This window comes from Pseudorca crassidens, chromosome 2 (assembly GCF_039906515.1).
Source record: "Pseudorca crassidens isolate mPseCra1 chromosome 2, mPseCra1.hap1, whole genome shotgun sequence".
In the NCBI taxonomy this organism is placed as follows: domain Eukaryota; kingdom Metazoa; phylum Chordata; class Mammalia; order Artiodactyla; family Delphinidae; genus Pseudorca; species Pseudorca crassidens.
This window is the reverse complement of record NC_090297.1, coordinates 87,742,677-87,755,726: the sequence shown is the minus strand read 5'-3', so window position 1 is coordinate 87,755,726 and position 13,050 is coordinate 87,742,677. Positions and strand designations below refer to the sequence as shown.

Below are 13,050 nucleotides of genomic sequence, written 5' to 3'. Positions count from 1 at the left end.
AAGATTAAAATTGTGAGTTATATTTCCACAAGATTGATCTTGTTTGGGGTAATATGCCAAAATGGAGAAAAGAGAGTGGAAGTATGGAGGTTATTGCCTAGTCCATAGAAAAGGTTATGAGTTACGAATCAGGCATTGGCAACAGAAAGGAACACGGTGGGCTGTTAGAAGGAACAGAACTATAATCAAGTCTCGACAACTATCTGGATGTTCTGGAGAGGTAATGAAGTAAAATTTAAAAGTACCTGGGGTGTTTAAGCTTGCAGAGCATGAATAATGGTAATACTGTAACAAAGATGGGAACTATAGGAAGAAAAAACGTGTGAGAGAAAATGAGTGATGGCAGAAGGCCATCCGAGGTAACAAGTTTATCAGTAGCTAAAAAGTAGAAGTGGAGTTTATGAAAGTTAAAAATTACCTGAAGAGTGAAGATGTGAAATTAGGTGAAATATAACAGAAGACAAGTCAGATAGAAAAGAAAGGAAGATCAAGGATAGAGTTTTGGAGAATGAACATATTTAGGTGCCAGGAAGCAAAGCCAGAAAAACAGTAAATAGAGCCAATAGTGTAGTGGTTAAGAGCACAGCCTGTGAAGTCAGCTTGCCTGGAGTTCAGCAAGAGCTCTACCAAATTACTTGCCATTTGACTTTGTATAAATTACTTAACTTTCTAAGCTTAATTTATAAAATAGAGACAGTAGCTCATATCTTGAGTTAGTATCTCGTCCGTGTTACATGTACTAATATATTAATCCTCAAAACAATACCAGCACATCCATTTAAGATGAGGAAACTGAGGCTCAGAGAAGTTAAGTAACTTTCGCACAGCCACATAGCTAGTAAGTGGAGATGTGAATAACAATAATAGGATAATAATAATAGTAGTAGCTATTTTATATAGTTTTTTGGATGAAATGAGTAATGTTATATGAATGCATTTAGAACAATATCTGAAGATAGTAGCTACTCAATAAATATTATTTGCTATTATTATAGTTGTTACTATTACTAGGTTAACAAGAGAAGCCTAATGCTGTGGCTAGCATAATGTTTTTCATGAAAAGAGGAAAGCAACAATGTCAAATACTATAGCCAGGTCAAAGAAGAGAACTGAAAGGAAGCCATGGGATCTGGGAACCAGAAAGGATCTTCTTGAGTGGCTTCACCAGAGTGGTGAGGGCAAAACAAAAGCCAGATTGTACGTGGTGATGACTGACTGGGTGTCAGAAAAGAAAAATAAATGAGGTTAATTGTATAGAAAATGTACTGAAAAGAGAACAGAATGATAAAACAAGGCTTGAGGCAGGAACAGCATGAAGGGACTTTATTTTAGGATAGGCTGACAGATATCTTTGTAGCTTAGGAAGGAGGCATCAAGTGGAATACCAAGAAAGGCTAACTATTTGACAAGGTCATGGAACAGGTAGGAGGTATGTGATTACAGGTAAAGTAGAAGAATCATCTCTGCAGTGCAAGATATTCTTACTCCTCGTGGGAAAAAAGGAAGAAAGAGAAAAGCAATGCAAATATTGAGAAATACTTTGGCCAGTAAAGGATGGAATATAAGAATGTTCACATCACACAGACTTCAGACTTAATCTCTAGATGAGGCAGAAGTGTGACAAGATTAGGGTTTCTGTGACTATACTTAAGCTAATGAAAATAAACTTTAAATAAAAAGAAAAATTTTGACAACATTCATGTTGCTAGATGGAAGTCCCTCATGTTCTTATAATAGAGGAGATAAAACTATGATGTTTATGCATATTTATGCATAATTATTCTGAGCAATAAGATGTACATATATCTAGGTTTAATCTAGAACTTGTGAAATTAAGATACCTTTTGACTGAGTTATATCATCTTATAAAGACACATAACTCTGATACTATTTATCTGCTAATAATTAGGACAAAGGAGGTGACAAAACACCAACACTGATATTTTAATTATAATGAAATCATTTCTGAAGATTATTTATTGATATATCTTTAAATCAGTTAACTCAAAAGGCCCAGCCTGAGACTTTTAGTTTTTGTATTTATCCTGTGCTAACCATACCCAAAAATATCAGCTAAATTTTAAAAACCAAAGACTATTCCACCACATGTATAAATCATGCAATATCAAGTCTTTAAATTAAATAACAACCTAAAATAATTAAAAGAAGGTGAAAATTACATAGAACTTGTGTTAAAGAGTAAAGTTTTCAGATTTCACATAGAATATACTGAAATGAATTCTAAGGAAATGCCATTTACTAGCTAATAAATAGACTAAACATTAATTTTTTTTTTTTTGTGGTACGCGGGCCTCTCACTGTTGTGGCCTCCCCCATTGCGGAGCACAGGCCCCGGATGTGCAGGCCCAGCGGCCATGGCTCACTGGCCCAGCCACTCCGTGGCATGTGGGATCCTCCCGGACCGGGGCACGAACCCGCGTCCCCTGCATCGGCAGGCGGACCCTCAACCACTGCGCCACCAGGGAAGCCCCTAAACAGTAATTTTGAAAATTACATGCCCTGACGACTTACCTCTCAAGATGAACATAATGTCGAGAAAGAACATTTTTAACCAAAAATATAGTCTTTGAAGTAATCTCCGGACCCATCAATTTGGAAAAATATAATTTCGCGCGAAGAAAATACCCAACAGGCCACAGCCACTCCTGAAAAAGATAATTTAAAAGTGAAGGAAAAAAAAGAGCTGTGGATATCAAAAATTATTTGAAAAATAACTTTAATTGAAAATTCAAAGAAGAAAAATTAAATTCTTACAGGTCCTTGGTGATAATTGAAACCTTTAGCAAGACTGTAGTTGTCGTTGTCTAAGGCATTGTCATAAGTTCCACAATAAACCATATCACTGCAAAATAATTGAAATTTAGGTTAAAAAAAGATCAGGCATTACACAGAAAGCATTAGAAAAATTTCCTAATAGCAAAGGTAAGAACTAATCAAATTATTTTGTTTTCCAATCTCTAGACTAAAGCTCATCATCCATTTAACCTTAAATTAGTATATACTGAATTCAGAATGTGTTAGGGAATGATTAAGAAACACTTACTGCCTAATACAAAAAATACAAAATATACAGATATCTTGCCTTCAAGGAGGCACTAAATATTGGTTGAATTTAATTATTTCACTAGGCCTCTAATATACTTATAACAATTAAAATATACACAGAATAATTTGAATTAGTAAACATTAAAGATAAGGTTTTATTATTATATATTGGAAAGATTGTTTTTTAAACTTCTCCATGAAGTTATTTTAAAATTAAGTAAACTTGGTACATTATTAGATTATAAATAGCAACTAAATGCACACAATTTACACATACTTACAAATTAAAGTTACAAACACTGCAACATTTAATACAAGACAGTTATCTACACTCTGTTTAATTAAATTATTACTTTTTTTTTCTTTTAGTGAGATAGATAGAACTTGCAATGAGTAAGCTTTTACTGTGGGTTTTAGTTTTGACCAGTGGTTCTTAACACCTCTGAAAATATTGAGAATACTCTAGAATGCAGATAAGTACACACATATAAAATTTTGCATCTCAAGACTGAAATGAGTACATAATAAGTCAGGAAAAATCTACAAAGGTAAAGGTACTACAAAAATGAGGATCTCTCATACATGAAAGAGAAAGCAAATTGATGATGGGTATCAAGCTTTAAAGCAAAAAAGTAGAAGAAATACAGAAAGGTCATTAGAAACTCAAAAAAAATTGAAAAAGAGAAGAAATACAAAATGAGATAAACACATAATCATAAAAAGAAAATTATTTACTGGTTTCAGTAAAAATAGTGGTGTAATTACTTAGAGAGGATGGAAAGGGTTTGTGGCAAGGTAAGGACAGAGTTAAATCCTCATCTGTCATCGCAAGCAGTAAGCAAATAATGTCTAATATTTAAAAGAATCAAGAAACAGGTGCAAACACATACCATTTAGAAATATGGAAGGAACTACTACGAGCAACAATTTAGAAAATGAAGGTTGTCTCTGAGGAGACAATACATCTATATTTCCAATGTTAATGATAATCATGTATGACTTTTACAGTCAGAAAAAACAGGCATTAGAAAATATTCATGACATATTAGTTTATAAAATTAAAATTCTTTTACTGATTATTGAATATAGGACAAGCCAAAGGCATTTTGAACACTGATGTTAATGAAGATACAAAACGGATTTTTAAAAATTCAGTTTGAATGCAATTTTAGACATTTTATTGATAAGCAAAAAAAATTATGGCTTGATGCAATAAAATATCCACAACATGGGGCTTCCCTGGTGGCACAGTGGTTGAGAGTCCGCCTGCCGCTGCAGGGGACACGGGTTCGTGCCCCGGTCCGGGAAGATCCCACATGCCGTGGAGCGGCTGGGCCCGTGAGCCATGGCCGCTGAGCCTGCGCGTCAGGAACCTATGCTCCGCGACAGCAGAGGCCACAACAGTGAGAGGCCCGCGTACCGCAACAAAACAAAAACAAACAAAATATCCACAACATTCTTAATACTTATACTCTAACTTACTCTGGATCCAAACTTTTCATGCCAATATGAATATAATTGTATATTAAGTATAATATGAACAAAATTCTTAGTACTTATAACTTACTCTGGATCCAAAGTTTTCATGCCAAGAGGACCAAGCAATTTTTCTCCTGCAATCTCCAAAGCTTTCCATGCTTTTTCTGTAGTAAAGAGCTCAGGGGCCTAATGAGTGTTAAAAACAAATATACAAACTTTTTAAGATCACAGAAGAATTAGTGTCCACCCACTTTGGAAAATAGACTATAAACTTGGAAAATTACGAAAACTTTAAAAATACAGTGTCGGTCAGAAATCAAGTGCAGATGCCTAATCAGACCTAATCCTATCAGGCCAACTTGGAAGTGCTGATCTTGGCCTTAGAGGTTAGGAAAGCTGTTTGAGGTGATTGTTTCCTTGTGTCACTTAAGAAAGTATACTAGCTCCAGAATGAAGCTGTCACAGCTACAGTGAAGGCAGAACACATTTAAACCCATATAATTCATTCTTTAGAAGATTTACAATAGCTTCAAGTTCATCTGGAACTCATTTTTTGCTTTTAGGGTCATAATATAATACAGAAGGATTTGCACTCCAATAGTATGAGTAAATTTACTTGTGATGTAGAGAAGGAGAGAAAGCATTGGTGACTAAGAATCTGCATTAATTTTAAATGTTAAATGAAATCAAATGCACACTGAATCAAAGCTACCATTATGTACCTTAGTATTTTTTATTCTACTAATTAATAATACTACATTTAATACTCTTTTTGACAAAGTGGCAACATCTAGGTGGGCATAGAAGAACACATACCTTCTCTATTTTACTGTATTTTTAGACTAGGTATAGAGAAGGTAAGGAGAGTCTAGAATTCTTGGCTAGACAGAACTCATTAGTGCAATACAACAAAGAAAACGTAATGTGAATTGAAGCTACCCATATTAGTTCATTAGTCCAGATGTTTCCAACTAGTGTGCTGAGGCACTGGTCATGGCACAGGTGTGCTGAAATACAGATGCCCTCTGCTTTCAAGACAGCTGGGTAGGGCCTGGGGCTAACTGAAGCAGCTGGATCTGGCAGCGACCTAATCCATTTGGGCCAGCGTGCTGTACAAATATCATCATTTTCTATGTGTGTTATTGAGAAGAACTTCATTAGTCATCATCCATTATTTTCTATTTTTTGACACCAAATGTTATAGGTTAATGGTGATATGCATAATGCTTTATTCATCAGAAAAGACCATATAAAACTAGCTGGTGAACAATGCACTTTTTAGCAATTCAATGAATTTGAAAACAAATGGGAATAAAGAACTAAATAAACCCTATCATAACATTTTTGAAATTTGGAAAGAACAGAACAAATCACTTACCACAACCATTGCTATGGTAAAATTAGGCCTGAGCTGGTAGTCACACCAAGGGCTTGAAGCTCCATAACTATCTTTGTATATGCCACGTTTATGCACCAGATTAGAATGCTTTTCATTGACATCGGAAGGGTCTTCTGACACATAAAATAACTTTTCAAAGTTATCTTGTATTTTTCTGTTCCATTCATCATATGAGACTCTCACAACTTTTCCTGAAACATTACAAAAGACTTGGTAGTTTTAGGCATTCAAAGAAACCCATACATTTAGTTACAGCTAAAGAGTAATATTTAGTCAATAAATTATCCACTTTTTAAAACTGTCAGGGCTTTTTGAAGAACACTACCCAGAAATTAAAAATTATCTTTCATTGTATTACCAAAAAAGGATTAGACTCTAACAAATGATCCCAGATCATTTGTCTTTGTTTGGATCACTCTTACATTTGATAAAATTATCTTTATTGAGCACTTGAAAGGAGGCTAGTTTGAATTGAGAGGTGCCAGAAGTATATACTGTATTTATATATATATATATTTATATATATACTGCATTTCAAAGACATAGTACTCCCCAAAAGAATGTAAAATAGTTCATGAATAATTTCATATTGATTATATGTTGAAATAATATTTGGTATATATTGAGTTAATAAAAAATATAATCATAATTAATTTTACCTGTCTCCTTTAACTTTTTTAAAATGTAGGTACTAGAAAATTTTAAATATGTATGTGACTTAAATTATATTTCTATTGGACAGCACTGCTCTAGAAAAAGAGATGTAAAGATTTCATAATTGTTCACCAAAACTTGACTTGCTCACAGTCATACTGAGGAAAAAAAATAAGTATGATGCTCTTCATATCTCAGTTCAAAGTTGCTATAAAAATATGGTTAGTAATCAGGTTTGTTACAGTTTTCATACTAGTAAATTAATGGTTTGTCTTTCCCCTTAATCTTAAGGGTTTTCTAATACTAGTTCGTTGAGTCACATGATGATTACGTAGGTTAAGAATATAGACAGTACATTTGGAGTTTCTTTGTAAACAAAAGAAACAGCTTACCATGTCTTTTTACTGTAACTTCATGATAAGGAAAAATATTTTTTTGGGATAATTCCAGCAACCAACGAACGGCAGATTTACTCAGGCCCACAATTTCCACAGCAGACCCATCTCTAAAATTAAAAATAAATTTTACTCTGTGACAATGAGTAAATTAAGCACTATCTAAAGAGCATTCAGGGACTTCTCTGGTGGTGCGGTGGAAAGACTCCACGCCCAATGCAGGGGGCCCGGGTTCAATCCCTGGTCAGGGAACTAGATCCTACATGCATGCTGCAATGAATCAGAATTCGCATACTACAGCTAAGGAGCCCGCGTTCCGCAACTAAGGAGCTGGCGAGCTGCAACTAAGACCTGGTGCAACCAAATAAATAAATAAATAAATATTTTTTTTAAGAAAGGGCATTCAAAAAACAGCTTTGAAGAATTATATAACACATTATAAAAATGACTGTCTATAAAAAAATCCTCACTTTATAGGAATGTGCACTGCATATATAAGAAATTGTGATTCACTTTGCTATACAGCAGAAACTGACACAGCAGTATAAAGCAACTATACTCCAATTAAAAGAAAAAAAAAATCATTCCTCTTATTACTTTGCCATTGCTTACCAACTTAATGTATTTTAAAAAAATTCTATGAAGTAGAATAGAGATTATGGAGTAAAAGGAGATAGCTGCTGGAAAAAGGCAGAAGTAGGAGTCAGAGAATACTGAGATAGAGTTCCAGTGAAAAAGATAGAAAATACGGGATACTGAATTGAAGAAAGTCAGGGAAGGTAAACATCATAATTTGAAAGCTCATTTTTAAGGAAAATGAAAGGGAAGTATAAGATCTAATAACTCACCAAAATAAACAGGTTTTTAAAAGAATTTGTAAAACATGTAATGACAACTACTATTCAATAATTTTTTTTGACAATTCTGATTGAAGATAAAATTTGGAATAAGAAAATAGTTTCTCAGACTTGATATTGTAGTAAGAACTTGAAATCATAAAAAGAAATGATGGGATAAAAGATTTAAAAATTAAGGGGAAAATGTTCAGAAAGTGAAAGGATTTCATAAAAGACAGGACAACTGGTTGTTTTCTATATTTACAAAAGATAATAATAATGAAATACTTACAAAGAAAACACTTCATGTTATAAAGAAATGTCTTAACTATGGGGATAATAAGTCATAAAACTTTCCTTTGAGGTGCCTGCAGGTAGTCAACCCATGAGAACGTCCAGAAGAGAACAGATAGCTTTACTTGATGACTTATATCAAGAGGATTGTGTATGTGTATATTAGGGGAGAGAAAAGGAGTGCGTGGAAGGGGAAGTAGGGGAAAGGAAGGAAGATTTTGACTGATTTAACATGAAGATTTCATGGTTAATAGAACAGAAGATTCCACAAGTATGTAGTTTTACAAATGATATAACTATATAAGCACTAAAAATAAACACTACCTTGGAGTGGCTGGGATTCCTTTGTTTCTAGCTCTGTCACTTTCTCCCATTTTATCCATCCATGTACCACAATTTAAGCGATTTCCTCCATAAACAAATCCTGTTTCTTCATCAACCCCTGCAGTTATATTAAAACCTAAAAAAGAAAAATAAAACATTTATAAAAATATAATAAATTAGGACAACTACTCTAGAGAGTAATCTGGTAATACCTTAAAAGTTGAAGATGTGCATATTCTACCACATAATAATTTCGTTTCTAGACATACACTCTAGAGAAATGCTTACCTATGTGAACATGGAGACACATACAAGAATATACATTGCAACACTGCTTGTAATAGCAAGAAAATAAAACTGCTGAGAAGAGGAACAGAAAAACCCTAGTCTAGTTATATAATGGGAAACTCTATACCATTTAAGATTAATGAACTACATAAAGCAAAATGGATAAATCAGAATGACTGAGTAAATAAGTTGCAAAAGATATGCATAATAAGATGCCTTTTCTGTAAAATTTAAAATATAGATAATACTAACACATATAACCATGTATGTCTATATGGCTATGTCTAATATGATAATATTTGTATAAAATTAGAAAACATAAAATACATAATATACATTATACAGTATATACTATGATATACTGAATATATGCTACATAATATATATCATACATAATTTACACATACTCAAACACACATAAACACACAAAATACAAAAATATACATGGAAATAGTAAATCCTGATTATAGGATGGTTGTTAATTCTAGAGAGTGAGGGAAGAGAAAGAGATAGAGATGAAACTTTAGTGGTATCTGTGGTGTTTTATTTCTTTTCAAAACAAAAGAGAATGATCTGAAGAAAATCTAGCCAATTGTTAATATCTGTCTAATTTAAGTTCTAGGTTCAAAGCATAATTTACATCATTATCTGTATGTTGAGATATTTCATAATTAAAATTAAAAATTTAAATAACTCAGAGATGATGAACACAGATGCAAAAATCCTCAACAAAGTATTAACAAACCAAATTCAACTTGAAAAAGCATATACCATGATCAAGTGGGATTCATCCTAGGGATGCAAGGATGGTTCAATATTCATAGATTAATCAATGTGGTATCTACACATCGCATTAAAAAATTAAAGAATAAAAATCATATGATCATCTCCACAGATGCAGAAAAAGCTTTTGACAGAATTCAACATCCATTTATGATTAAAAACTCTCAGCAAAGTGTGTATAGAGGGAATGTACCTCAACATGATAAAGGCCATATATGAAAAGTCCACAGCTAACATCATACTCAATGGTGAAAAGTTAAAAGCTTTCCTGCTAAATTCAGGAACAAGACAAGGATGCCCACTCTCACTGCTTTTGTTCAGCATAGTATTGGAAGTATTGGAAACCACAGCAAACAGACAAGAAAAAGAAATAAAAGGAATCCAAATTGGAAGGGAATAAGTAAAACTGTCACTGTTTGCAGATGACATGATATGATATACAGAAAATCCTAAAGACACCATCAAAAGATGACTAGCGTTCATCAATGAATTTGGTAAAGTTGCAGGATACAAAATTCACATACAGAAATCTGTTGTGTTTCTATATACTGATAATGAACTATCGGAAACAGAAATTAAGAAAAAAATCTCATTTACAACTGCATCAAAAAGACTAAAACACCTAGGAATACATCTAACCAAGGAGGTAAAAGACCTGTACTTGGAAAACTATAAGACATTGATAAAAGGAATCTAAGATGATACAAACTAATGGAAAATATACAGTGCTCATGGACTGGAAGAATTAAATTGTTAAAATGACCATACTATCAAGGCAAATTACAGATTCAATGCAATCCCTATCAAAATACCAATGACATTTTTCACAGAACTAGTTCTAAAATTTGCATGGAAACATAAAAGACCCCAAAGAGCCAAAACAACTTTGAGAAAGAAGAAAAAGATTCCCTTCAATGGGGAATCAAGATGGCAGAGTAAGAGGATGTAGAAATCACCCCTCTTCCCAAAACACATCAAAAATATATATACATTTGGAAAGATTCTCATGGAAAACTAACTGGAACCTGGCAGAAGAACTCCTTCACAACCAAGGCTGCAAAAATTATTCCCATGTAATCAAGTAGGATGAAAAGAAAGGCATTGGGTTGGAACCTGTGTCCCTGGGAGGGGAATAAGGGAAAAGGGAGATCATATGGGCAGACACTCACCCTGGGAAGTGAGTGGGTAGAGCCACAGACTGGGTGTCCAAGTTCTAGGGTCCTATATGGAGAAGACAAGTTCCTTTGGCTGTTTGGAGAACTCCTGGGACAGACAGAATGGCTTGAGAAGCCCAGATTCCACTTGTGAGGAGTATGTGGGTGCTGGCTTTCCATAAGACAGGGTGAAGAGAGAGGGCTATCCTAGTGGCTATTGCCTCCTTGTGCTCCCCAATCTGAGCTGAGTAAACACCATGGCCCCACTCACTCCATGCCACAGCTTGGCACTGGATTTATGGCAGCCAGGTCCTGGGAAAAGACTCCATGCAGGGACACAGAAGGCAGTCTGGGGCCCTGGATTGTGGTCCAGGTAGGGTGGCAGTGGCCATTGTTGGCACTTACTCAAACAGTGCCAGAGAAGCAGCCCGGATTTCTGACAGGAGTGAAGCTGCTTCAATTCCCACAACCACAATGCCATGAATCCCAGTGCCAGCTGAGTGAATGCTTCAGCCCTGCCTACTCCAGGCCATAACCTTGCACTAGATCTGGGACAACTACAACAGGGGAAAAAAATGTGACCTTGGACTGTGTCTGAGTGGATGCCTACACAGGCAGCACACTGGAACTCTGTAAGTGTATGAGCCCCACTTATTATAGCACCCCCCCCCCACCTCTGGGGCAAAGGCCCCAGTGTGGGGAGAAGGAAAAATACACACTTAAAGGGAACAGAGCCAACTCGAGCCTGACCGTCAGGACACCTGCTCCAGAAACTTGGGAGCAGACCCTGACCCTGAAAGGGCAGTGACTGCCACTGAGCAGAGAAGAAATCCCACCTCACACCCTGTGTAGGCTCCAGCTCCTACAAGACCAGCTACACCCCATATCAAGGTGATAGTGGCCAGTACCCCCTGAGGAAAGGCGTGGCTTGTGTCCACATCAAATCCAGCCCTCACACTAAAGATATTTGGCACATGTAGTCCACACAGGGATGCCCTCACATAAAAACACACTTTCAAGACCATGATAATAACTGTTTCACCTAAATTCATAGAGACAGAGAAAGTTAAGCAAAATGAAATGGTAAAGAACTCCCAACTGAAAGGGCAAGAGAAAGCCCCTGAAAAAATAAATAATGAAACAGAGATAATCAGCCTACCAGTGAGTTCAAAAAGTTAGTAGTAATGAAAATGCTAACTGAATTAAGAAAGAGAATTGATCTAAGCATGGGATCATTTTAACAAGGAACTATAAAGAAGACCCAATAAAGAAGAGATAATTCAATTTCTGAGATAGAAAACACTTGAGAAGCAATGAATAACAGACTAAATGACACAGAAGAATGCATACATGATCTGGAAGATAGAATAATGGAAATCATCCAATTAGAACAGCAGACAAAAAGACAAATGGGAAAAAAAAGCAACATATGAGATCTATGTACTAATATAAAATGTGTCAATATATAGGGGTTCCAGAAGGAGAAAAGAGAAGGGGATCAAAAATGTATTTGAAGAAATTATGACTGAAAACTTACCAAACCCAAAGAAGGAAACAGATATCCAGGTACAGGAACACAGAGGGTCCCAAACAAGATGAACCCAAACAGGCTCACACTAAGACATATCATAATTAAAATGGCAAAAGTTAGAGATAAAGAGAATTCAAAGGCAGCAAGACAAAAACAGAGAGTCATATACAAGGGAACTCCTATAAGATTATCAGCTGATTTCTCTGCAGAAACTTTGCAGGCCAGAAGGGAGTGGCATGATATATTTACAGTCCTGAAAGGGAAAAACCTACAACCTAGGTTACTTTGTCGAAAATTAATAAACCTTTAGTCAGGCTCGTCAAGAAAAAATAGAGAGGATCCAAACAAACAAAATAAGACATGAAAGATGAGAAATAATACATGCTATCACAGAGATACAAAAATTCATAAGAGAATACTATGAATAGTTATATGCCAACAAATTGGATAGCCTAGAAGAAATGGACAAATTTCTAGAAATATACAGCCTGCCAAGACTGAGTCAAGAAGAAACAGACAATTTGAACAGGCTGATTGCTAGAAGTGAAATTGAATCTGTAATTTAAAAACTCCCAGCCAACAAAATTCCAGGAGTGGAAAGCTTCACAGGGGAATCCTACCAAACATATAAATAAGACCTTATACCTATCCTTCTGAATCTATTCCAAAAAACTGAAAGGAGGGAACACTCCCAAATTCATTCTACTAGGCCACTGTCACCCTCATACCAAAACCAGACAAAAACACTACAAAAAAGAAAATTACAGGCCACTATCTTTCATGAATATAGATGAAAAAATTCTCAACAAAATATTAGCCAACTGAATCCAATAATACATAAAAAGGA

The 13,050-nt window shown here is 35.0% G+C and overlaps 1 protein-coding gene across 4 annotated transcripts in view; it reads right to left on the bottom strand.

The window, feature by feature from the left end:
- AGL (amylo-alpha-1, 6-glucosidase, 4-alpha-glucanotransferase) overlaps positions 1 to 13,050 on the bottom strand; it is a 79,404-nt gene that overhangs the window by 7,872 nt on the left and 58,482 nt on the right. For all 4 annotated transcript variants that reach the window (XM_067727008.1, XM_067727009.1, XM_067727006.1 and 1 more), the window contains exons 28-33: positions 8,448 to 8,583; positions 6,991 to 7,103; positions 5,924 to 6,135; positions 4,634 to 4,731; positions 2,776 to 2,863; positions 2,533 to 2,666 (exon numbers count right to left, since the gene is read on the bottom strand). In XM_067727008.1, the coding sequence (XP_067583109.1) occupies positions 2,533 to 2,666; positions 2,776 to 2,863; positions 4,634 to 4,731; positions 5,924 to 6,135; positions 6,991 to 7,103; positions 8,448 to 8,583 (781 nt within the window). The remainder of the gene's footprint in view (positions 1 to 2,532; positions 2,667 to 2,775; positions 2,864 to 4,633; positions 4,732 to 5,923; positions 6,136 to 6,990; positions 7,104 to 8,447; positions 8,584 to 13,050) is intronic.